The sequence below is a fragment of the Aricia agestis genome, chromosome 15 (assembly GCF_905147365.1).
Source record: "Aricia agestis chromosome 15, ilAriAges1.1, whole genome shotgun sequence".
In the NCBI taxonomy this organism is placed as follows: Eukaryota; Metazoa; Arthropoda; class Insecta; order Lepidoptera; family Lycaenidae; genus Aricia; species Aricia agestis.
In genome coordinates, this window is record NC_056420.1 from 5,532,133 (window position 1) to 5,558,834 (window position 26,702).

Sequence of the window (26,702 nt, forward strand, 5' to 3'; positions counted from 1 at the left end):
TTTGAAGCAACAAGCTGATAAAAAGACATATTTAAGAGAATCCGCGACCAAAAAGAACTTATATCAAAGAAGCTGCCTAGGTGTTTAGCTGAAAGGAATTAAAAAAGAAAAAACAGTTTGAAGAAAAAAAGCAAAAATGCACCGGCCGTTTTTTAATAGTGTTGTTAAATGGCTGGCGATTGTTTTAGTCGGTCTTGGTAAGTTTACATGTTTATTATATTTAACTAACACTATCATTACTATCACTACTTACTTAGTTTAAGAAAAAATTGTTACTAACTAAATAACTAATATTTATGGATGGTAGTTCCCGAACCGGTGGTAGGCCTCATGTAGACGCGACGTTCTAAAAGTTTGTTAACCTATTTGGAAATAAATAATTTTGATTTTTGATTTTGGATGTATAGTGTCCGAAATAAATGATTATTATTGTATTTGTAGTTGTATTTATTGCTAATTCATTGCTAACTTTTGATAGTGTAAATTAAATTACTTAAATAAAAACTCTTTGCTTTCTTTAAATTAAATTGATATTTAATTATGTAACGCTTGTATATTTTGTAATCAATATTTTTGTTATGAGTTTTTGGTCGAGTTCTCAGTAACGATAGGCAGAACAATATCAACAGATTTTGACAAAGACACGACTGATCTTCCGTATTATCTTCATTTTCTGGTGGTCTTCTGTGACTAAAGTCCCAACAGCGAATTGAGACACAAAATTAAATTTTAAATGTCAAAAGTATATCTATCTATACTTATAATAAAATCGTTGAGGTAAAATTTTTGTACATTGAAAATAAACTTGAAAAAACGAGTCAGGGGCATAGTAGAAGAGTAATAGAACACATTTTAACTGTTTTTGAAATTTTTGTTTCTCTGTCTGTTTGTCTGTTTGTCTGTTTGTACAGGCTAATCTCTGAATCCGCTGGACCGATTTCAATGAAATTTGGCATGATGATACCTTAGATCCCTGGTCAACATCTTAGATACTTTTTTTTACGACTTTAAAAAAAGCAGGAGTTAGTGTTTACTTTGCTGTTTGTGGTCAGATTTTCAAAATTATTTTTTTGTTGTATAGATTGCCCGAATTTGATACCATCTTTACAATAAAATCGGCCAAGCGCGAGTCGGACTCGCGCACGAAGGGTCCCGTACCGTTATAGAGAAAAAATAGGCCAAAAGTTGTGTTTTTGTATGGGAGCCCCCCTTAAATTTTAATTATATTCTAATTTTATTATTAATTATTAAAGTACACATATAATTAAGGATTCTGTGAAAATTTCAACTGCCTGCCTGTTGTCATTATTGATATCAAGCAAAAAAGGCCAAAAAATCATGTTTGTTGTATGGGAGCCCCCCTTAAATATTGATTTTATTTTGTTTTCAGTAATTGTTGTTATAGCGGCAACAGATATACATAGTCTGTGAAAATTTCAGAACTCTAGTTATAACGGTTCTTGAGATTTAGCCTGGAGACGGACAGACGGACAGACAACGAAGTCTTAGTAATAGGGTCCCGGCCGTTTTTACCCTTTTGGTACGAAACCCTAAAAACGGTGACTTGATAAGTAATGGAATTGAAGAAACTCCTTGAAATTGTGGTTTAATTGTAGATTATGAATCTGAGAATAAAAGGTAGGTTAAAGAGGGATAGATCATTAAATCCCGTCTTCTGAAGTCTATTCTCTATCTCCGTCACATGTTCCTTTCCCCTGTCCACGCCAAGCGCGCGTCTTCGAAGAAAGGATTTTTCAAAACAATAAGTATCTGAGGTTCAAGTTTTTGATGTAAATTAAAAATATTGTGTGTAATATAGATCTAAATAAAATAGTCGTAGATGGGTGTTCAATTTTCTAAATCTCGATTTTAATAACATACATTCACGCGGACGAAGTTGCGGGCAACAGCTAGTAAAGTATAAATACGGTAGTAAAAAAACCGAAACCCTGAATTTAATGATTTAGACTCTAAAGCGTAAAAATCTTAATTTTGTTTTTTTACTACCGTATAGAGATATTTTTTTTGTTCAGAAACACTCTAATAATATTAATATAATAATATCTATGGACGCTTCACACCACGTCAGTCTGGCCCCGTGCGTACCTGAAGGACTTGTGTTACGGGTACCAAACAACGGAAATATATTACTTTTATGCTATACATATAATACTTATTATATGATACACATATTTAATACACATCCATGAGTCATGACCCAGGAACTTTTTTTTAACTTTTTGTTCCGTCGGCAGATTCGAACTCGCGACCCCCATCTTGAGCTACCAACACCCCACTAATTGAGCCACAGAGGTCGAACTGTGATGTGAAACTATGATCATAGCCTCGTATGAAGCTGCCTGAAGCTACCATCCTTTCTAATTCTACCTATTTATATTTGTAGAATGACGAGGAAAATTTATGTTATACACTTTTGATGATTACTAATATTATCCTTATTAGATTATTTAATTGTCTATTTTTATTTGTTTAAAGATAAGAGCCAAATAGATTACGGAATATTCTATGACAAGGCTTTTTTGGTCGTATGACTAACTTTCTATATTTATAAAATGTCTAGCTGTCCCGGCAAACGTTGCTTTGCCATAATAATATAAAGTATTTCGAGCATATTATTATTTTATGTTACCATGGAAACGTCCCGTCCCGTCGCACAAACAATGGTCGCCGTCAGTCGCGAGTTGTAATAATTTACCATTATTTATTCAACAAATGCACTTATCAATAGGTACCCAGTAGCCGATTCTCAGACCCACCGAATATGCATATAAAATTTGGTTAAGATCAGTAAAGCCGTTTCGGAGGAGTACGCGGCCTAACATTGTGACACGAGAATTTAAATATAAGATGTATTACTGAGATATAAAAATTTCCACAGCCGAACATACAACTACCTCCGTTTTGATAGTCGTTTTAAAATAGAACTAAATAACTTTCTGAAACGTGATTTTTTAACTGAAAGTTTTTCCCGCTTAAAGTCGGTAATGAAACAGACAAAGCAGGCTAACGATGGCTAGCTAAATAATTATAATAAGGGAGTTATTTCGTATTATAGTTTGCTCCTTCAAATTTAAGTAAGGTTGAGGTTAGATTCAAACTTATAGGAAAGATACTGCCAAATAATGATTTATTGCTGATAGTTGCATCAAGCTCAATACATTTTTGACAATTGTCCTTTTTTTTCAGCAGTGACTGCAACGGCTATACCAGTAGAAGACAGCCCCACTGTGGTACATGTAGTAGAAGGAGGAAACCCACTATCTTTGCTGCAGAATGATGACTCCGGACAATCCTCGATCGATTACTATTTGTTTACGAGGTGAGTTTTTTTAAACTTGAGAAGTATCAAGGTACACCCGGATGGAACGAAGTTTTAAATTTCCCGCCAGTAGACGTCATCGCCACATCAACGCCCTCTGCATTCCGTCTACTTCGCAGAGGTACTAAAATGAGTATCGGTCAAAAAGTGTCGTTTTTGACCGAAAAAAAACTTTTACCAGCTAGGCCACTTTCGCAACGCGCGATAAGGAACTTCGTTCCAATGTCTAACGTGTGAAAATTCTTTGCTGTTATTCTGTATTTATTATGAATTGTGCGGATTAGCTCAAAATCAGCACATAAGGTATTGCTGTGTTAGGCATAGATACCATGGACACGAAAAACAAAATTGTCTTTGTCATCCGTCATTTGCATTTCGATTATGCTGGACTTCTTTGCTCCCCAATACTTCTCTAAAATACTTTACTAATGGTCAATTTTGTCTCCTTTTCGAGTACATGAATATTGTTTCTGAAGACTAAGGCCCGGTACACATTGGGCGTTTTGAAGCGCGCGCTTTGCTAACGCGTGTTTGCATGTGTACGCCTCAATAGAATCCGGGGTTCTCGAAACGCTCGTTAGCAAAGCGCGTGCTTCAAAACTCCCAATGTGTACCAGCTCTAACAACGAATACAATAATATACGAAGACGTAGTAGGTATGCGTCAATTTCAATCGTGAGACTCCCGCGACGCAGCTGTACGTGTCCAGGCTGCACTGGTCCACGACGGTCGAGCAGGTCGTGGACTACATCAGGAGCAAGACCCACTTCGTATTGAGGGTCGAGCGTTTGGAGTCCCGCCACAAAATCAATCAAGGAGCTAAATCCTTTGTGGTGAGGGTCCCGACGCATCATCTACCGACCTTCGAGAAGGAGGAGTTCTGGCCGATTGGTGTCGTCTACAGGAGGTTCCGAGGATGACTTCCGAACACGTCGCGCCCCACGTCGCAGACAATACGTGTTTAGTGCTTAGTGTTAGTTTTAGTATAAATGTTATGTATGTTAGTCTATAAGGTATATATAATATGGACCAAGATGCCTGATCTAAATAAATAAATAAAAAAATAAATTAATCACGCGGAGTTTCAAGCGATTAGTAGACCAAATTTCTTTTAAACTGACGTTTAAGAAAAATATCCACAGCCGAACATAATATTATAACCTCCTCCTTTTTGGAAGTCGGTTAAAAATTTTAACGTCGTTCATTAATTAAATTTTCCTCAATTATTTTAAGTCATATAATATCATTAATATCTAATCAATGCAGCTGCGATTTCCTACTAAATGTTTTGAAGTTGATAAGATAGAATGACTTAATCCATGATAACATTACGAGTACAATAACAATGCATAATAATAACTCCCACACCGATTTCGATAACGGTGGCCGATTTCATTGAAACCAGGCCAGCTACGCAGGAGTAATTTTATAGTGCCCAAGTATGTGCGCAGTATACAATAGCACTCTCTATTCCTTTTACTCTCATAACCCAGTGCGACGGACGACCGACACAATTGGCGAGAGATCGGGTGCAGGACCGACTTTTTAGTTTTTACATGCCCTTCCGACGCATGGATCATCTTACTTGTCAGACAATCAGGTGATCAGCCTGCACTGTCATAACCAAACTTGGAAATAACATGTTTCCAACGCGGGAATCGAACCCACGACCAAGAGTCAAGAGCCACGCTCTTAGCCACTGGACCACGGAGGCGTTACAATGCATACTTAATACAGTTATGTAAAGGTTTCCAAAGAAAAAAATAATTCCCATAAGAAACTTATAGGAAATGGGAATATTTTTTTCTTTGTCTCTATTTATAGTCTCTATTGAGTTAGGGTCAATACGCATTAGTAATGGGCATTAATGCTATTTTCTATTGATTTCATTAAGGTGCTTATTTTCATGTAATGCTATGTTGCATGCTATGTGCTATTGTTTTGCTATTTGCTGAAATTCCAAAACAAATCATAATCGCAGACTATTAGTGCGCACGATAACGTATTAATTGGCAATCGTATTTTTACCAAGTACAATAATTAATTTAATTATTATTGCTAATGTGCATTTAACAGTTAATTATAATTATTGCTAATGCTTTTTTTTCCAACACTGGCTGCAACGTACGTTTTCCGTATTCGATTTCCGAATTCGTTTTCCGTACGGTTTTTGGAGGTTTGTTCAAATTTGGTACAAGGAAACAATTCAATGTATTCAAAGCTGCTTGTTTGCCATTGCATCAAAATATTATTACGGTACACTGACCCTTAAATTTCAAGGACCCGGCTGTGTTACTCTACTATATTATTTTATATTGTTCACTCAATAAATTCAGGGTTACCAAATTTCTTTTCAAAATTTTTATATTGGCAATTATTGAACAAATGATATTTACGGGAAATATCAATTCCTCCTCAGATCCAACCCCACAACGGCGCAGCGTCTCTACATGAATGAGGAATCCATCAAGTCTTCGTCTTTCAACCCTGAACACCCCACCGTGGTGGTGGTACACGGTTTCCTCGGCAGCCATAATTCCGCGCTCAACCCAGCTATTAGAGACGGTAAGATGGCACCATAGTCCATACAGCATGACTTACGTAGTTATTATTTAGTAATCGGTGGCATGACATGGTACTATCAAGGAAATTAATTCATATTATGCAAATCGATGTTACTTGGTCCGGTTATAACAAGACAAAGAAATTGACTTCATATTAAACCGATACGAATTATTTATTATGATATTGAATGTATTGTAACTTTTTGGTGGAAATTCATGTTTCACATGCACTTATTCCACTTTATCTATTATCAGGTGATAATGATTTTATCGAAACTGGTCGTGCAAAACATTAAATTTGCGATAAGAAAAATTAATATTGTGGAATAGGTGCATGAAAGGTGTATAATATCATTACTATGATACGTATTAACTTCTATGATTGTATACTGTGATTGATTGTACTGTTGGTTCTTGGTGGAAATTCATGTTGAACACTAATAAAACACAATTTTTCGTGGACTTTTCCACTATATTAAGATATTAAACAATAGATTTTAACAAATATCACGACCGGTTTGAAATACAATATCATCATCAGGTGAAATATTGTGTTTTATTAGTGTTCTATGATTGTCCACTTTGCTGCCTTATCAAATAGCATAAGAGAATATAATATATAACAAGAGAGAAATAATCAAAATAGCATAAAGGAAAAAACTTTTTGTTTAACTTTGGCGTTTCTATATTATAATATTTTTACATAATAATATAGAGTATTTAAGAATAGCTTACAAAGCGCATTGCACATTCCACATTGGTGTTTGCGTCTAAAATGAACTGCTAAGTATTTGAATAAACGTGTATAAAATATAATCTATGGGCTACATACATTCATTCAAAACGTAGAATAAATGTAGAGATCAGAATATAAACTGACTGATGAAAGTCGATCGTACAGCATTTAACTTTTCTAATAGCTTTGATACTCGTATAACGCCAACACAGTAGCGGCGTTAGGCGGCGGCGACGCTGGGCGACCGCCCAGACCGCCCAGCGTCGCCGGATGAAAAGGCGCGCCGATAACAAACAAAAAGGGGCGCCGCAAGCTTCCACACACTACCAGCACCCTGGGCACTAAATCTCGCCCGGGGCACTGGTAGTGCTAAAACCGGCACTGCGCCAACAATAGAACAACGAATCCTTATAACTTTGATAGCTCGTGTGGATACTGGATATACTATGCTTCTATTCTAGCAATCTAAACTACTTCCAACTATTGATTTGGAAAACTCGTAGTTTACAAAACTTATAGTTAATATTATAAATAACTCTCAAACTCCATCAAATATAGGCAGCGTGTAACTTTAAGTGTTTAAACTGTGGTTTAAACCTACGAATAATAAAAACTAAGGAATCGTAACTCCCATACTATTACCGTTTTAAATTTGGTTCCTTTTGATCTGTCATGTAACGTCAGCCTAGTACGGCTCAAGGTCACCTAAATATTGCAAATGTATTGAAATGTGTACCTAGGGTACACTTTTTTGACAAGTATTGTGGAGCATGTTTTTTGACGAAGTTACATTTCCTTAGTTTTTATTATTCGTAGGTTTAAACACACTGGGCCGAAGTTACGCGGCGGAAATTCCGCAATGTCAAACGCATACAATATACGGACGTAACGCGACGGAATAGTGTGTCATCGGTAATCTACAGTGTGTAACAAAAATAAGTGATAATACTTTAGGGTTCCTTGTAGAGAGTTCACTGTGAAAGTAGCAGCTCTGAAAGACGAATATTTTTTTTCACTTTTGTATGGGCAAGTACGTACGGCACACAACAAAATCTCGGCGGTACCAACCTCTAAAACTTATTTTATTTTATTTATTTTATACAAGCCGCGCGCGGTACCTTTGTATGAAGATAACTTACTTCCCTTCCTTTTACTTTGCTAAGTAGGTCAGCCATCTACCCATGAATCAATTTCTCTGACGATACAACGTCACTTCTCTAATTTTAACCATGATTAATGTTTTAGTCCACCTCAACAAAGCTGACACCAACGTCATCATCCTCAACTGGAATAGGATTGGCGGTGATGATGAAGACTCCGCAATACTGAATACTCCCGCAGTCGGTCGCCGCTTGGGACAGTTTCTGAAATTCCTGAGCGAGGTTTCTGGAGCTAGCTACGACAAAATGCACCTTATTGGCTTCAGCTTAGGAGCTCATTTAGTTGGAAGCGCTGGAAGGGAATTAGATGGAAAGATAGCCAGAATAACTGGTTAGTACGAATGTCTAGTATGATAGACAGGGTAGACCAAGATCTTATATGGTGGGCATTGACAAAAAGACCGAGAAAACTCGTCCCAACGTTATAGTAAATAAACATAACTTAGCTTTCATCTAAGCGAACTATACATACGTTGTACGATTTTGGAGTGTTAATATGCCATTTGGTTGAATGAACGTACCTACGGTCAATGCACACCTTTAAACACTAGCTCTTCTCTTAGATTCTGCCAAAGATTGTGAAGAAGTGCCTGATGGTTTTTTTTTCTCTAGGTTTGGATCCTGCCGGTAGACTGTGGCAGGTCCATCCAGAACGTTTAAGCTCATCTGATGCCCAATACGTAGAAGGCATACACACCAGCAAGGAATTCGGCATAAATTTCGTAATCGGTCATGCTGACTTCTTCCCCAACGGAGGGGAATCGCAACCCGGTTGCCTCACGCCGGTCTGCAGTCACTACCGCTCCTTTCAGCTGTATGCCGCAACCGTGGAGCATAACCATCTCGTAGGCAGAAGATGCTCATCTCTGATACAGCTGCTTTTAGACATGTGCAATGGAGATATATTGCATATGGGCAACGACGATATTAATAAGCGAGGGTAAGATTCCTCTTTTAATGGACTAGGATAAGAGCATTTGGCTTAGATGATAGTAAGCGATTATCAGCAGGGATACTCATAATTGCTATTCGTTTCGGAATCGAAAAATTGTTAATTAAAATATATCACATTAGAAGACTCAGCTCATTATAATCTTTCCCCCAGTCTTCGGTAGCCTCACAGAGTCAAAGCAACGGAGTGCAAGCATTATTCCACTGTTAACAACAGAAAGTTATTTCAGTGGGGATGTGGAATTAAATTATAGACAACCTAACTAATCGTTTATAAACGCCTTTTCCTTCTATTTTTTATATGTAGCTAAAGTATCTTCTTATAATATTTTTTTCAGATCTGGACTATACAGAGTAAACACTGGTTGGAGATACCCATACTGAAGAATTCATCTGATTTAGTTAGGTTTTTTGGACGAATATATTTATATTAAATTATCAATAAAGTTTTATAATATAACCAAATTATATTTTATCTTTAAAATCTAATGCGTTGCTGTACCTCGACCGGAAATTGTATAAGAGATAACATTGTCATAAACTATCTTATCTATACCACAGAATAGATAATAGTACCAGTATCTATACTTACTATAATATTACTAGACGTTCCACGCGGCTTCGCCCGTGCACGGCGTAAATTAGATATTTCACAGACAAATTAGTCCACAAAAAATAGCCTATGATCCTTTACGTGGTCTACTTCTTATCTGTGCCAAATAACATAAAAATTGCTCCAGTAGTTCGTAAGATATGCTCTTTTAAATAATTTCCCCTGTTTTTTCGCATTTTCCTCTATTTCTTCGCTCCTATTAGTCTTAGCGTAATAAAATATAGCCTAATGCCTTCCTCAATAAATGGGCTATCTAACACTGAAAGAATTTTTCAAATCGGACCAGTAGTTCCTGAGATTAGCGCGTTGTTTGATAGATAAAATATCAATGCAATCAACTACGAAAATAAATAAATACAAATAGTAAAATTAATTAATGAAAAATCGGCAAAGTGCGAGTTGGACTTGCCCATGAAGGGTTCCGCAGCAGCAATAAGGTTTATTTTTATGAAATTAAAAGATTTTTGATTTAATTTTATATTTCAGTTGAATTAATGAAAGTTAAAGTATTAAGGTTTACCATATTTTATGACGTATAAAATAAACTACTTCCTAGATCTCGTTCAAACTAATAATTTTCGTTGGTAGTTTTTATAGTAAAGTACATCATAATATTTTTTTTACTTATCATGCCGCTGCATACTGCATACTTTACAAGTGAGATGTGAAGGAAACACACACTTTACCACTTTGGAAAGTCTCTCTCGCAAACTATCCAGGTTAGAAAAAATTGTTATTAGTAACCATATTGAGGTTTTTGAAGACCTATCCATAGATACTCCACGCGCATAGGTTAGATGAATTTTTTTTTGTTTCAGTAGTACCTTTAGGGACTCCTAAAATTTTAAATAAAAATCTTAATGCGTTTCACAGTCTACATGTACTTAACAAGTTTCAATAGTATAGCTCCTTATAGTTTCGGAGAAAAGTCGCTGCGACATACGGACTAATACGGATATGAGGGTTCCGTTTTTTGTCATTTGGCCACGGAACTTTATTATTTTTTCTCACACTTAAAAAGAATTAAACGGCACAATTTAAAACACCTTAACCTATCATTTATTAACTAGGAACATAATAAGGAAAAGATTTTCGTAGGAAAAGTGGAGTTTTTCACGGAATAACTCCGAAATTAATGCATGTGTTGACATTTATGATGCCACGAGCCCGGGAACTCATTCCGCTTATCCACCGCAGCCATTTTCTTTTTACTTTCTTTTTTGCGGTATCTTTTTGTGGTTCCTGTAAAGTGTGAACACGGCTTATTAATGATGTAACAAGGATTTGTTTTCAACCGACTTCCAAAAAAGGGGAGCCTGTATACAGGGTGTAACAAAACAAAGCGATATTACATAGGGGTGAGTTTGTGTCCCTTGTATAGGGCGGTAAAAGTAGCAGCGCTGAAAGAATTTTTTTACAATTTTTATTTGCTCGTCGAGTTAAGTTCCTCCATTGTTTTTACACGTGGGATAGCCACGGTTCGTACCGAATGGTCCGGCTCGACCGGAGAAATACCACGTTCTCACAGAAAACCGGCGTGAAACAGCGCTTGTGTTTCGCCTAGTGAGTGAGTTTACCGGAGGCCCAATCCCCTTCCCTGTTCCCTTCCCTACCCTCCCCTATTCCCTCTTAAAAGGCCGGCAACGCACCTGCAGCTCTTCTGATGCTGCGAGTGTCCATGGGCGACGAAAGTTGCTTTCCTTAAGGTGACCCGTTTGCTCGTTTGCCCCCTTATTTCATTTTAAAAAAATAATTGTCCCGAACCGGTGATAGTTATCATCACTTGACGTTCACATAGACTATAGAGTATTGTACAATACCAATTTGAAAACCCTAATAAAAATGCTTTGTCTTTGATTTTGACTTTGACTCAAGCGGTATAAATTGTGATTTTAGCCTTCCGAAGTCAATGAAGCCTATATTCATCGCTGGGGTATAGTTTTTTGATATTATATTTTTGATCCATTGTTCAAGAGGCTGACATATAGGCATGAATAGGAATAATTTAGTGTAGCGTTCCGATGTGTTGAACAAGCATTTCATTATCCCGCGAACGTGTCAGCCGACCAATTGAAAGTCGAAATTCAATAGACAGCCTCTGAATTTCAAAATTTATTCAACAGTAGATGTGCTCGCGACTTTTCGTACCGTGGTAATATTTTATGGAGCGAAAAGTAGTGTATGTCCTTTTTGATGGTCTACTGCACAGACATAGATCAAGATAGATACCGCATGTCGCTCCATTTGTATGAAAACGAGCGTGCCACTTTTTATAGCTACCGTGACCTACCGATGATAATAAAAGTGCCCATTATCTAGGCCATCGTTTCTATTTGAATTTCTATAGCTTAATACGGCACTTTTAGGCATTTAGGCATATTTTTAATTCCGATTGACGTCCGATTCCGATAGCAGACTAAAGAACAGACTTTCGAAAGACGAGCGTTGCTCGTCGTTTGGAAGCGCGATATGACACGCGAAGTACATACACATGCGATAGGTATCTATTATGATCTATGTCTTTGGTCTACTGTAAGTCTGCGCTTTTATCGAAATCGTCTTGGTAGTTTTTAATAGTTATTATAACTACCTACTGATTTCTTTTCTATTTCAAATATTTCTCTCATACCTTGTAGAGGCAAATAGAAACTTACATGTAAAAAATATTAATTTACTTGTTAAAAAAAATCATAGCTGAATCTGCTATTAAGAAATAATATTATGTTTTGTTCTTACTTATCCCAGTAAGTAAAAACAAAACATATTATATTCTAACTATTTTAAACTGAACAGTTAGTTAGCAATAACGAATAATTACTGAACCAGCATCAAACTACTAGAAGTTCTGAATTAGAGAGGATTCGACTCGTAGTTAGAGTAAATTTAGCTCCGCTAATAACACTTCGATGCCAAATAAACCCAACACTTCCTCTATACAAGCTCAATAAAAGCTCACACGACAGGCGAACGCTCCAAACAATTGATTTACAATTCTATAAGACAAGCTTTACACCGTCGAACACGAACATACACGAACGAACCTCGATTTAAAGCGAAAGTTGAATTTTGCTATACAAGATTATAATATACAATATTGCGTGAAAATTTTTATAAAGGAAAAAGTTAAATTTAAAGAATAATGTACTATAGCCAAATTATGTTATTAAAAATGAAGATTTTATTTTATAGTGCAAAATTTTCATTTCGTCGATACTAGCATAGTTCCTTCATTGCCTTGATATCAAAATTGTAACATAAGTTTTACTCCCATTCCTCAAACATAAACCTTTTGATTTGCGTATTCACTAAAATATAAGTATCAATATAATAAGAAATTTCTAACAGTAATACATCATTCTCCAGTAAAAAACTGCAGAAACATTGTCCCAACTCACACCGTGCTGACACCGCTATGTTTTCGACGCCACTTGCTAAAAAAGTTTGTATTTTTTCGCCGAATGTAAGCCAGGCTTAACTTAGGAGATACAAATACGTTCGCGCTGTGTTAACAAACAGCTGCAATAATGAAAGGCAAGAGATATTTGTTCGTGAAGTCTAAATTTCAGCTGCTTAGGGAGCTCCTAATTAACATATGCCATTTATATAGCCACAAGTTCTGTTTGCATTTTGAACTGTTCCGTGGTATACTTCGGGGATTCCCCAAAGTAGTATGAAGCAACATTAGTCACTATATTGAAACAGAGCTTATTTGATCATCATATTATACCTGTGTTATTCTACTACTAATGAAGAACGTCTTACACGGCGATATATAAAATTCTCGTGTCACAGTGTTTGTGCACGAACTAAATTTTGTATGTACTATCAGAGAAGTTGATTCCTAGACAGATGGGGGACCTACGTAGTTTGGTCGCGTTACGTGAAACCTAGCCGATAGATTGAACAAAACAAATGACGTGGGTCTGTTTAGGAATAAATTTCCATTCGTTAGGCCTTTATCTAGATTTTTATCTACCTTTTATATTGATACTAGAAATAATTTATATGGCACAACAACATTAGCCGGGTCAGGTAGTATTGATAATATTATACCTTAAGATAACTTACCATATTATTTCATATCAATGCGTCATTTTAGAATGTAAATAAAAGAAAATGAATTTTTATTTTGGTTAGTCTCGAGAATCGAGAAAAGAGAAAAACTCGAGAATGGCTAAACCGATTTTGCTAATTTTAGTCTTGATAAATTTGTGGAAGTTCAGACAAGGTTTGCATCATGAAGAAAGTCTTACCTTAGTTCACCGGGTCATTTAGCATATTTATATATTAATAATACGCGAGCGAAAAAACTTTGGATCCCCTTTGACGAAAAAAGGGGAAACGTAGGTGAATGAAATTTTGCACACTTATAGTTTATATGGTGAAGGAGTACATTGAGCTAATATTATTTTGAAATTATGCTTTTATCATACACTTTTTTTACAACTAAAACATTACACACACTACAACACACACACTAGGAAATTTTGATTGATAAGCCTATACACACAAATTGTAGATACTTACTCTTTTATATTTTATGGTTGAAGTCTGTTGTTAAATTGAAAATAGATTTAGTTTTTTTTTTTATTGGTTTAAATTTTATTACACGTCCAATATTTCAATCTTTTGACTTTATTAATCTGAGAGTGTCGCAGGAATTATGTCAAAAAAATAATAGAGTCAATATTTTGACAATAGAAAGAATATCAATAGAAAAGCGTGAGAAAAGCATTAGAAACTTACAATTTAATTTTTTATTTGAGGTCAAATTTCGACTATTCTTACCACAAAAGATTAATTAAACATCTGTTGAACAGTTGTTTTGTACAGAATTTTTCTCTAATCAACTGTTCAACGGATGTTTAAAGCTTTTGTAGTAAGACCGTATGTATTACGTTAAACTCGATAATGCAGAATTATAATTAACTATTTTCAGTAAGAGGGTTATATATCTATGAGCAGCCATGTAAAGGGGGCCGATTCTCAGTCTTCGAACGCTCACTTGCACGATCATGCTATCTCACGTGCATCTGATAACTTGATCACACCAGCTGCTGAGTAGAGTGGCGACACAGAGCTCTCGGCCAAGCGATCGTTGTTGGAACGAAGTTCCTTATCGTGCATTCGGCGTAAAGGAGGCTAGACAGAATGATTTGACCTCGACACTGTTTATTAGTACCTGTATGGTAGGGGCAGAGGGCGTTGATAGTATTCCTGTGCGTTAATAGATGGCGTTTTTTTTTTAATATTTTTTGAGTGTATAATATGTACACAGGTTTTTGAACATAAGAAATAGCTTCGTTCCATTCGGGTGTCCCTTGACACCTCTCAAGTTTTGTTTTTTGTATGGGTGTGCTCAGCCGGGGGCACAATCTCACCAAGTCACCACTCTACTCGGTAGGTGTAATGCCCCTACGTAACAGCACTCGGGGCACAGAATATATAGTATATAATTTTATACGTGGGAGAGCCATGCTTCGGCACGAATGGGCCGGCTCGACCGGATAAATACCACGTTCTCACAGAAAACCGGCGTGAAACAGCGCTTGCGCTGTGTTTCGCCGAGTGAGTGAGTTTACCGGAGGCCCAATCCCCTACCCTATTCCCTTTCCTACCCTCCCCTATTACCCTATTCCATCTTAAAAGGCCGGCAACGTACATGCAGCTCTTCTGATGCTGCGAGTGTCCATGGGCGACGGAAGTTGCTTTCCATCAGGTGACCCGTTTGCTCGTTTGCCCCCTTATTTCATAAAAAAAAAATCGGGGCTTGAAAATTGGGCCCCAGATCCAAATATCCTGTTACATGGCATCGAACAAGAGTGTTTGTATAATCCAAACTCGCGCCGACTAATGAAATACGCCTTTGTTGTGTTCTCATTAGAGTGATACGCGCTATGAGGTGGAGGTATAGTATAGTTTGAGATAGATTGCTTTAAGATTATTCAGGTAGTATATTATAGTTTGAGTTGTGTGAGATACCTCAAACTATAATATAGTATGTATGAAAGTTTAGTTAGTTAGGGTTAGTTCCTGAACCCGTGGTAGGCATCATGTAGACGTTCAGAAAACATTTGCAAAAATGGATTCTGAATAAAAAAGTTTGAGTTTGAAAGCGCCAGCAAACGTCGTTTTAGATAAAATATCGCTAGGTACTTATAATATATTTTTTATGATTTATGAAACATCACACGGTGAAGAATTATCCTCAGTTCATCTTAAAATAAAAGGACATAGGATACTTTTTATCCCGGAAAAATGTTCCAGCACGACAAACGAATTTTGGCGCAACGGAATTGCGGACGCCATCTAGTACTGAATGAATCTCACAAATCCAAGACAAGTGAACACAGCAATATTCTGTTCCTCGGCAAACACCAGCGCTTAATCAAAGGCATTGACGAGCAAATAGAACTCCTCACTGATAATACCGAAGTTCGTTATTACTTTCGAGTTGGTCTCGGATCATTTACTATACATTCTAGTGGTAATAATAGAGTCTAGAACGTAATAAGTTCATTACTGATTACGCTATGGTCCTGTGGCTAAGAGCTTTTGACTCTGAGGATTTCCATGTTATATTATGTCTATAGACTATAAGGGATGTCTTGCATTGCCCTTATGTATACTTATAGTTTCTTACCAGATTGTTTTGCAAGAAAAAATTATCCATTAGTCAGGGTATTTACGCCTTTAGTACACTGACGCGGCGCTGCGAAACACGAAATCTCTGCGAAGAATAGAGCGAGATGCAATATAACGCAATTGTCGTGTGGCGGATGAGACAGTAAATCGGTTCGCCGCTGTTTCGCGATTCGCAGCGTCGTCGCTGTACTAGAGGCGATAAAAAGTCGGTTTTGCGCCTGATCTTACTGAATTTTCTTAAAATATATGCGATACCATATACTTCGCATGACAATTTCCTTAGTTAAATAACTGATTTATAATAGGTTGGGAAAAAAGTCTCTTCGCATTATAGTATGTATGAACTTGTCATAAAATCTCTAGGGCTATACCAATAATTGTATCTGGCTGATTTTAATATCATTAAAAAAGTTTTAATTTACAGATAACAATTCCAAATTTTAATTAGGTAAATGTGAGATTTTCAGTTGTTTTTCTTATTGTTAAAATGAGTGATTCTAGTGAATAAAGTTGATATATTTTAAAATTTTATTACAAAAAAGATAAAAAATTAAAATGCAACGCAAGCCGCGAAAAAAAATTGTGATGCTTATGGACCTAATGCAGTATCTGTGAGAGTAGCTCTTATTTGGTTTAAGCGCTTTCAATCCGGAAATTTTGGTATCAAAGATGCACATCGCTCTGGTCGCCCTCTTACGGACAAAACTGATACCATTTTTGAAAAAGTGGAGCAAGATCGGCATATTAGTAGTTACGATGTATCTGAAGAACTGAGGATTGACCACAAAATGGTTTTGGCGCATTTTAAAAAAGCAGGCTACACAAAAAAGCTCGATATTTAGGTGCCTCATGAGCTCACTAAAAGAAACCTAATGAACCGTGTGGCGTGTACTCATTTGTGATTCTTTATTACGACGTAATGAAACCGAACCATTTTTGAAGAAGCTGATAACTGGTGATGAAAAGTGGATCACGTACGATAAGAACGTGCGAAAAAGATCGTGGTCAAAGGCCGGTCAGTCTTCACAGACTGTGGCGAAACCCGGGTTAACTCGCAACAAGATGATGCTATGTGTGTGGTGGGATTGGAAGGGCATTATTCGTTATGAGCTGTTACCGCCAGGCAGGACCATCGATTCTGAACTGTACTGCGAACAACTGATGAGAATAAGCAAGAAGTTGAGAGAGTGCGGCTGGAATTAATCAACAAAAGGGGTGTGGTTTTTCACCATGATAACGCTAGACCTCACACATCTTTAGCCACGCAGCAAAAATTACGGGAATTTGGCTAGGAGGTATTAATGCATCCGCCGTATAGTCCTGACCTTGCACCTTTAGGCAGTGTCAGGTTGACATCACAAGAGGACTACCAAAACCACTTGTCGCAGATTTTTCATCAGAAGCCCCAAAATTTTTATAGCAATGGGATCATGTCCCTACCAACAAGATAGCAAAAAGTTATCGAACAAAATAGCACCTATAATCTTTATTCAATTGTAAATAAACTTTATAAAAAACCTTTTGATATAAAATGCGAAGAAACTTTTTCCCCGACCTAATATTTAAGCCTTTCAAAGATAGAAATTATGCTACACCACTGTGAATTGTGATAGAGAAACCAAAGAGCCGCAGCACACGGTTATAAAGTCAAACTCGTCAACATAAAACCAGTGAGTGTTAAATCAGTGAAAATAGTCGAATGCATGCACCACCATTGCATGCATGTGCGTGCATGCGATCATGCATGCGATGAAACCATTCCGTGTGGCTTGAGCTTCTCATCGGCGAGGCGACCAGCCGATAACGATTTGCATTCGTTTAGGAGCGTTTTGAGTATCATTTTAAATGAGTTCTCATTTGACGTCATGGCGAAAAATTTTGAAAATTTGATATTTTCTTTGTAAGTAAACTTTATTGGCCACCACCGGTTTGTGAACTTTATATATGACGACAGCAATACGACAGGCGAAAATTGTGAAATCTGCTGTCTACCGCTAGCAGATGCTGTCGCATGTTTTTACACGGAAAAAAAGTATAATTTTAAATAGCTCATTAAATGTAGTATCGTCACGTCGCGTATTAAGATGATTGTATGGGCTTGCCTCAAAATCATGATTTAATTACAGTTTCGTCATGTAAAAAAAGTAATATATTATATTATAGGTATAGATAAGTGGGAGAGCCATGCTTCGGCACGAATGGGCCGGCTCGACCGGAGAAATACCACATTCTCACAGAAGACCGGCGTGAAACAGCGCTTGCGCTGTGTTTCGCCGAGTGAGTGAGTTTACCGGAGGCCCAATTCCCTTCCCTATCCTCCCCTATTCCCTTCCCTTCCCATCCCTACCCCTATTACCCTATTCCCTCTTAAACGGCCGGCAACGCACCTGCAGCTCTTCTGATGCTGCTAGTGTCCATGGGCGACGGAAGTTGCTTTCCATCAGGTGACCCGTTTGCTCGTTTGCCCCCTTCTTTCATAAAAAAATAAAAATAAAAAAAAAATAAGTTTTTCACAGCCTTTATTTTCTTCATCACATTTGTTTTTCCTGTATCATACACATTTAATAGGATTACGTTTCAAAGGCTAAAAACTGTGAGATCATAGTGTATCCGCGTATCAGTATTGTAACATTTGGATATTGGATATTACGTATGCATGTTCTGACCAATGTTAGCTCGACAGCTGACACTATAATAATTGCAGATGGGTAAAAGTGGTAATGTTATGAATATTTCAGCAGATACTAGTTACTACCGAATACTGATAGAAGGCCAATGTTTTTGGCAGTGGATGCGTGTTTATTTTGTACAAAGCATTAGGCAGATTGGTAGCGATTTACTTGACATATTGGGCATTTATGAGCATTTATTATGTTACAAATAATAACTGTAACACAAGTTCTACATGTACTATCCGAGAAGTTGATTCATAATATTATGTAGATGGCGGACTTAGAACATTTGGTAGCGTTATATCAAGCCCAGCAGATCACAACTAACGTTGGATTGACATATTATACCCCACATATACCGATTCCCGACCGAATGATGTTATGGTCCATCGACTGCATAATATGAATCTATTTCTTCGGTACTTAGGACGGGGGCAGTCTGATGTCAATCGCATAGACTTGACGACTTCTGTGGCTCAGTGTTGAGCGCGTTGGTAGCTCAAGCGGGTTCGAATCTCGCCGACGGAGCAAAAAGTTTTCAATGTTGTGTCTGGATGTCTATATTAATTAATTATGTGTATGATATAATAAAAATCTAAAATGTATGTTTAGTATAAAAGTATTAAATATATTTCCGTTGTCTGGTACCTGTAATACAAGTCCTTTAGGTACTTAGCACGGGGCCAGACTGACGTCCATAGATAGTGAAGCGTCCATAGATATTATTATTAATATTTAAAAAAATCTCAGAGAAACCAAATACATATTGGGCAATTTATCGATGGTATACGAAATGACTCTAAGTATTATTGTGCTTTATTAAAAAAACCTGATGATGTAAAAAATTCAAAAAGATCAACACATTCAATTGAAATAAATCAAAGAATATGAAACGAGCAAACGGGTCACCAGATGGAAAGCAACTTCCGTCGCCCATGGACACTCGCAACATCAGAAGAGCTGCAGTTGCGTTGCCATCCTTTTAAGAGGGAATAGGGTAATAGGGCAGGGGAGAGTAGGAAAGAGAATAGGATAGGGGATTGGGCGGTGGGCCTCCGATAAACTTACTCACTCGGCGAAACACAGCACAAGCGCTCTTTCACGCCGGTTTTCTGTGAGCCCGTGGTATTTCTCCGATCGAGTCCGTCCATTCGTGCCGAAACATGGCTCTCCCACGTCACAACCATACAAAAATTTAAAAAAACTAGCGGTACTACGGAACCCTACCTATATTGCGCGTGGCCCGACACGCACTTGGCCGGTTTTTTTATTTGTATTTTCTAAACTACCTATTTTCATCAAAAAAATCAATGCACACTATGAGGGCACTTTTGAGATTGACAGCTCTCGGACCATAAGTTCATTATTTTTGATAATTTAAAATTAATTATATAGTGTTAGGTTAATTTTAAAGTTCTATGTGTAGTCACGTTCTATGTGTAGTATTATACGTGGGAGAGCCATGCTTCAGCATGAATGGGCCGGCTCGACCGGAGACATACCACGTTCTCACAGAAAACCGGCGTGAAACAGCGCTTGCGCTGTGTTTCGCCGAGTGATTGAGTTTACCGAAGGCCCAATCCCCTACCCTTTTCTTAGATTGATTTGAAAGGGATGACACTACGATGTAGCCACTTTTTAATTTCTTCACTTTTTTGACAGACTATAATCCTGAATAGAAAAACTTAGCCGATTGAACATTGCTATAATACAACAACAAACCTCAAACTCTACTCAACTTTATTAAACCTACTGTCTAGATAATTTAAGTTCATCACACTCAAAACCAGACCAGTAATAACACTTCACCGGCATCTGGTACAAAGTATCCGCAAATATAAATTCAATTCTTATACATTGGAAGTGCGATTTACAATATGATAATTTCGATCTTCAGCACGTACTTACGCTAACGTACGGCTCTCGACGGAGCGATCACCTATATTACTTTATCCTAGTATTGGTAACCTATTTTCTATCGGCTTACCTATTTTAATGTATGCTTATCGTGTATGGAATCGTTTATTTGGAGAGGCTTTGGGCTCTCAGAAATATGCCAAACATTACAATGGTGAAACTTACAAAAAGCTAGGTTTTACCAATAGACAAAACCTATTACAGGGTAGCAATTCCACGGGTAGACTGTATTCTAGAAAAACAGTAGCCTTCTTTTTATGGATTACATTGCTGGATTATAATTAAACCCAAGCTATATACAAGGTGTAACAAAATATAGTGATAATTCTCCTTAGGGTGTGCATGTGTCCCGTATAAAAATAAATAAATAAATCTTTATTTAGTTTATATTTCAAAATTACAATTAAGGCCTAGTAGTTTACCGGAGGCCCAATCCTCTACCCTAATTCCTTCCCTACCCTCCCCTTTTCCCTTCCCTTCCCATCCCTACCCTCCCCTATTACCCTATTCCCTCTTAAAGGCCGGCAATGCACCCTTATTTCATAAAAAAAGAACACCTTATTATATGCTTCAAATTAATTGAACCACCACATTTCATACCAGCTCTATTTTTAAACTAGGCGTAACATGGATTATACGAACCGGCTGCAACATGTACGTCAAACAACCTTTACTTCACAAGTAGAAGCAGGTGCACTTGTACACTCTGGCAGTACAAAAGACCCCACGAGTCAAAGTTATCGGCTAATTACAATCCGCCGCAGGGTTTTGCTTCAGACTCACCCCCCGCCGCGCGCCGCCTTGCGTTCAAAAAACTTCCCACAACTTTAAACGGTTGTTAATTGAATTTATTCTTGGTTGTAATCGATCTTCAATACTCTCATCTAAGAGATTTAGAAGATTGTAGTACAAATAGCGTTTTGATCTCTCGTCAGACGTGTCGTCTATCCCACTGGGTCATGACTAGACATCGGATTAAGTTTATGCATTTGCATATTTGCATATGCAAATGCATATATAATGACAATTTTTAGGCGGTAGTGCATATTTGGCAATTTTTCATTGATAGTGCATATTTTGGTCACATTATGCTCTCATAGTCTCCAAATTAGCTATCATAATACACACCGAGGCCACAAAATAGAGATACGATAGATCAAAATACTCCAAATATGTGGCCCATCCCTATTTAAAGACTAGAAATTTCTAGAAACAAAATTTTTCTTTGTGACTGACAACATTACAAAAAAAATTAAATAAATAAAGTAATGAACTTCCATGGGCACTAAGATTACAATTATTGGAAAATGTTGGTAGAAGATTATTGGTAGAACTTGGTATTCTACTTTAATGAATGATGAGAATTGGAGCATTCATTATGGGCACACACCAAAAAACTCTTAAAAAATATATTTTATTAAGATGACTGACTTTTGATTGTGCATATTTCGGCCATTTATCGTGCATATTTGCATGCATATTTCGGCAGTTTGATCGTGCATATTATAATCCGATGTGTAGTCATGACTCATGAGAGTGAGGGAAAAGAGAGTACATACGCAATTGGGCACTAAAATTACTCCTGCGTAACTGGCCTGGTTTCAATGAAACCGCGGCCACCGTCACCAAAACCAGTGCGGGAGTTTTTTTTTTTAATGAAATAAGGGGGCAAACGAGCAAACGGGTCACCTGATGGAAAGCAACATCCGTCGCCCATGGACACTCGCAGCATCAGAAGAGCTGCAGGTGCGTTGCCGGCCTTTTAAGAGCGAATAGGGTAATAGGGGAGGGTAGGGATAGGAAGGGAAGGGAATTGGGGATGATAGGGAAGGGAATTGGGTCTCCGGTAAACTAACTCACTCGGCGAAACACAGCGCAAGCGCTGTTTCACGACGGTTTTCTGTGAGAACGTGGTATTTCTCCGGTCGAGCCGGCCCATTCGTGCCGAAGCATGGCTCTCCCACGTATAAATGGGAGTTATTTTAGTGGGCGCATATTAATTATCAACATTTTATTATTTTATGAACGAGATTAAATTCTCATTTTGTTATTTTAAATATAAACTTGCAAATAAATAAAATATTTATAAAACAAGGGAAAAAGGTGAAAGAAGAAAAACCTAAAAAAACAATTTGTGCATCAGAAATAATTGTGAGTAAAAAATAATAGGCAAGTAGTCTGACATTTTTAAGTCTTTAGCATTAAAAATAAAAATATAAAAGAAGCCGTGTATTGAAATATCATAAAACTCGGCAACTTTCAGCCGAAGAATACAAATAAACTTAATCATCGCAACGACAAAGTTCATAAAGAAGAAATATCATAAAATATACAATAAGTTAATTTATTTAAGAAGTTTTCCGATGCCAAGTCAAAAGACACCGGTCCAAAGTCCGACTGACTACATCTGCAAGTCTAAAGTTCTATTTTAATAAGTGCAGCTGTGGACTTCGTTTAAAGAAATGAACTCTTCTGTAATAGAACAACTTTCCCAGATATTATTCTAAGGTTTTTTTTCGCTATAAAGTTATATTTTTTTGTATACTCGTATTATATTTTAGACCAGCATTTCCCAAAGTGGGCGATAACGCCCCTTTGTGGGCACTGAAGGTCTGAAGGGGTGTGGGACCCAGAAAAAAATGGGGGCGTTGTGTAGAGGTTTGGGGGGTGATTCACTTCATCTGGATGCATTTTGAATTGAAACAATGGGGGCGCTAAAATATAATTTGTTCTTAAAGTGGGCGGTAGACAAAATAAGTTTGGAAACCTCTGTTTTAGACTACCTAGATGTTATAATATGCCCGCAACACTGTGGCGCAGAAATGTACTAATCGCGTGGAAACCTTAAATTTTTCCGCGATAAAAATAACCTACATTCCTTCAACTTCATACTTTTCATCTAAATTGAACTAACCTATGTCCTTTCCCAGACCTTAAAGTATCTTCATACGAAATTTCGTATGAATCAGTTGAGTGTTAAGCCAGGAGACTTCTCCTGGCTCTCTAAGCCAGGAGAAGTAACAGACAGATACACTCGCATCTTTAATATATTTAATTTTGTTGTTTCAACGTGGAACCTAGGAAGTCATGAACCAAGCTAGGCATTTTCGTATTATATTTGTTGTTTCAATACAGATTATACAGAAAAGAACCTACGTTTGACGTGGGAGAGCCATGCTTCGGCACGAATGGGCCGGCTCCACCGGATAAATACCACGGGCTCACAGAAAACCGGCGTGAAACAGCGCTTGCGCTGTGTTTCGCCGACTGAGTGAGTTTACCGTGGGGCCCAATCCCATACCCTTTTCCCCTTCCCTACCCTCACCTATTCCCTTCCCCTTTACCCTATTCCCTCTTAAAAGGCCGGAAACCAACCTGTAGCTCTTCTGATGTTGCGAGTGTCCATGGGCGACGGAAGTTGCTTTCCATCAGGTGACCCGTTTACTCGTTTGCCCCCTTATTTCATAAAAAACGTAAGTCAAAAGCCAGACTAAACCACCGAACGGATGACGATGAAGTAACGAGGTCACATAACGTTCGCAATTTCTCATAACATAAGGATGTTATGATAAAACTTTTCGCATTACCGAGCCACAGAAACGAAACACTTTTATTAGAACATTTTTACTCAGCCACTTATCCACGAGATTGTACGCACTAAAAATGTTTTAATAGCCACTTTTGGAAGTGAAATTGGCTAATTCATAACATAAAGAAATACAAAAAACTTGATCAAAATTGGTTCGTCCGTTTGAGAGTTCATATACAAAGACAGACGCGTCATACACGTCGTAAACTACCATTCCTGTACTGAAAATGTTGTAAACCAATTTTTCATAAAGCTACACCGAGATACGTTTATATACTACTAGCTGTTGCCCGCGACTTCGTCCGCGTGGACTTCAGTTTATAGCGCGCGATGTCAACAAAATTGGTGTCAAAAGCTTTTATAAAAAAACCCTGGTACCCCTTAAATCAATACAGCTGTGCAGTGTGCACACAATAAGTATTTCATTTTTTTATATTAAACTTTATATTTTATGCCAAATTTTAAAGCTTATTTAGCCCTCCAATTACACAACTTTACCCATAAACTATTTATCATTGATAGATTTAAGGTTACGTCACTGCACAGATAAAGTACTGAGTTATTTAATACCGTAGAATAGATATAACAATCGAAAAAAATCGAAACTTAAATGTAAGATGATACCACGTCTTATAGAAAGACTTTTGAGCAAGCGTCAGCGCGATGTAGAAGACGCACGGCGCCATCTATTATGAATTGTTGGAACTAACTTAATTTGAACAAATTTACGCATTTTCACCCCCTTACAACCCTTTTTTCCAGTAAAAAAGTAGCCTGTGTCCTTTCTCAGGCTTTAGACTATCTGTATACAAAATTTCATTACAATCGGTTCGGAAGTTTTGGCGTTTGGCGTGAAAGCGAGACAGACAGACAGACAGAGATACTTTTGGCGTTTGGCGTGAAAGCGAGACTGACAGACAGACAGACAGACAGAGATACTTTCGCATTTATAATATTAGTATAGATTATGTGCACACTGCACAGCTGTTTTTGGGTATTTTGATTAATTAAGGGCCGCGCTACACCGGAATGGCGCTGCCATGCGAGGCGAGCACTTTCAACGCTGCCATTCCAGTGTAGCGCGGCCCTAAGAGGGGTACCACTTACCAGGGTTTTAAAAAGTTTTTAAATTTGAAACAAATTTTGTTGACACCGCGCGCTATAAACTAAAGTCCACGCAGACGATGTCGCGGGCAACAGCTAGTACATAAAATATGTTTAAGATTTTTGAAATTTTATTTTAATACACATCCAAGACCCAGGAACATTGAAAACTTTTTGTTCCGCCTGCGGGACTCGAACCCAGGACCGCCGGGATGAGCGCTGGCCACGCGCAATGCGAATTCATTTTCATCGATATTTTCATGGAAATAAGATATTTTCCCACATCAAAATGTAGCCTATGTCCTTTCTCAGACTCTAGAATAACTGTGTACAAAATTTCATTGCAATCGGTTCAGTGGTTTTGGCGTGAAAGCAAGACAGACAGACAGACAGACAGACAGACAGACAGAGATACTTTCGCATTTATAATATTAGTATGGATCCTACTGTCTCGGGACTTAGGTATCTCCATTCTCCATACCAAATTACACACTTCAGTGTAAAATCGCTAACAGGTAACAAACAAACAGACATAATATTCGCATATTGATACTGATATAATTAGAATATGCTTTAAATGTGTATATGTAGTGGGTAAACTATCTGCTAAATTGAATTTACCCAACATTGTAATAGAAACCTTAAGTCACTGTTTTCGATCATCCTCATCCCACAAATTGATTGTAATATAACCCACAAATGACTATCATTTGTCCAAGTTAGCCAAGTTTAATTTATTGGTAACAATGATCCAACCGCACTTAAAGTGTAAACCGCAACTAACCCTTAACGACTTGGTATTACAGAACTTCTTGACGCCTACCGAATCTATCATCATTTAGAGCCATTCCACACGGAGCGTTGCGTTGCGTCGCGTTGCGTCGGTGCAACGCAAATATTTTAACGCATAGCCGGCCACACGGGCACGGCCATCGCAGCGTTTATTACGAAGCGGTCTTAGGCCGGGCGCGCACTAGCGGCCAGGCCGCAGCGGCCAGGTCGCGGCGGCCATCGAAAGTATGGTGTGGCCGCTGGCTGCCAAGCGGCCAGGTGCGCGTGGTCTATGGCGGTTTCATACTAAGGTGATTATCTCGATGGCCGTCGTGACCTGGCCGCTGCGGTTTGGCCGCTAGTGCGTCCGAGCTTAACGTCAACACCCCCTTCCGCTTCGTCTAGAGGGCTGCAGCTGTTCATGAGACTTCGATGTCTGTCTGTCCGTCTGTCTGTCTCCAGGCTGTATCTTAAGAACCGCTATAGCTAGAGTTCTGAAATTTTCACAGATTGTGTATATAATATGTGTTCATTGTATAATATGAAATTCATGGAATTACATGGAAGTGCATGATGCAATAAAATAAATTGCTATTTTGTACTTGACCTTTTATACGTAGAGACCGTCGATATTTAGTTA

At 37.7% G+C, this 26,702-nt stretch overlaps 1 protein-coding gene and 1 long non-coding RNA gene across 2 annotated transcripts; one reads left to right on the forward strand and one right to left on the reverse strand.

The window, feature by feature from the left end:
- LOC121734152 (pancreatic lipase-related protein 2-like) lies at positions 1-9,135 on the forward strand. The gene is made up of 6 exons (XM_042124590.1): positions 1-197; positions 3,208-3,340; positions 5,760-5,905; positions 7,886-8,131; positions 8,413-8,740; positions 9,090-9,135. Exons 1-6 carry the CDS (start codon positions 137-139, stop codon positions 9,133-9,135), a joined length of 960 nt encoding a protein of 319 aa, XP_041980524.1. The 5' UTR covers positions 1-136.
- On the reverse strand, positions 8,884-26,698 carry LOC121734156. The gene is made up of 3 exons (XR_006036667.1): positions 26,623-26,698; positions 18,237-18,239; positions 8,884-8,894 (listed from the first exon to the last, which is right to left on the reverse strand). It is a non-coding gene; the product is annotated as an uncharacterized LOC121734156 (long non-coding RNA).
- Positions 26,699-26,702: the final 4 nt, after the last annotated feature.

Bases quoted from the DNA above. Each gene is read 5' to 3' on its own strand.
- LOC121734152 (XM_042124590.1), top strand. From the start codon at position 137: ATGCACCGGCCGTTTTTTAATAGTGTTGTTAAATGGCTGGCGATTGTT. The intron at 3,341-5,759 runs GTGAGTTTTTTT...ATTCCTCCTCAG, and splicing joins GATTACTATTTGTTTACGAG to ATCCAACCCCACAACGGCGC. The intron at 5,906-7,885 runs GTAAGATGGCAC...TTAATGTTTTAG, and splicing joins CAACCCAGCTATTAGAGACG to TCCACCTCAACAAAGCTGAC.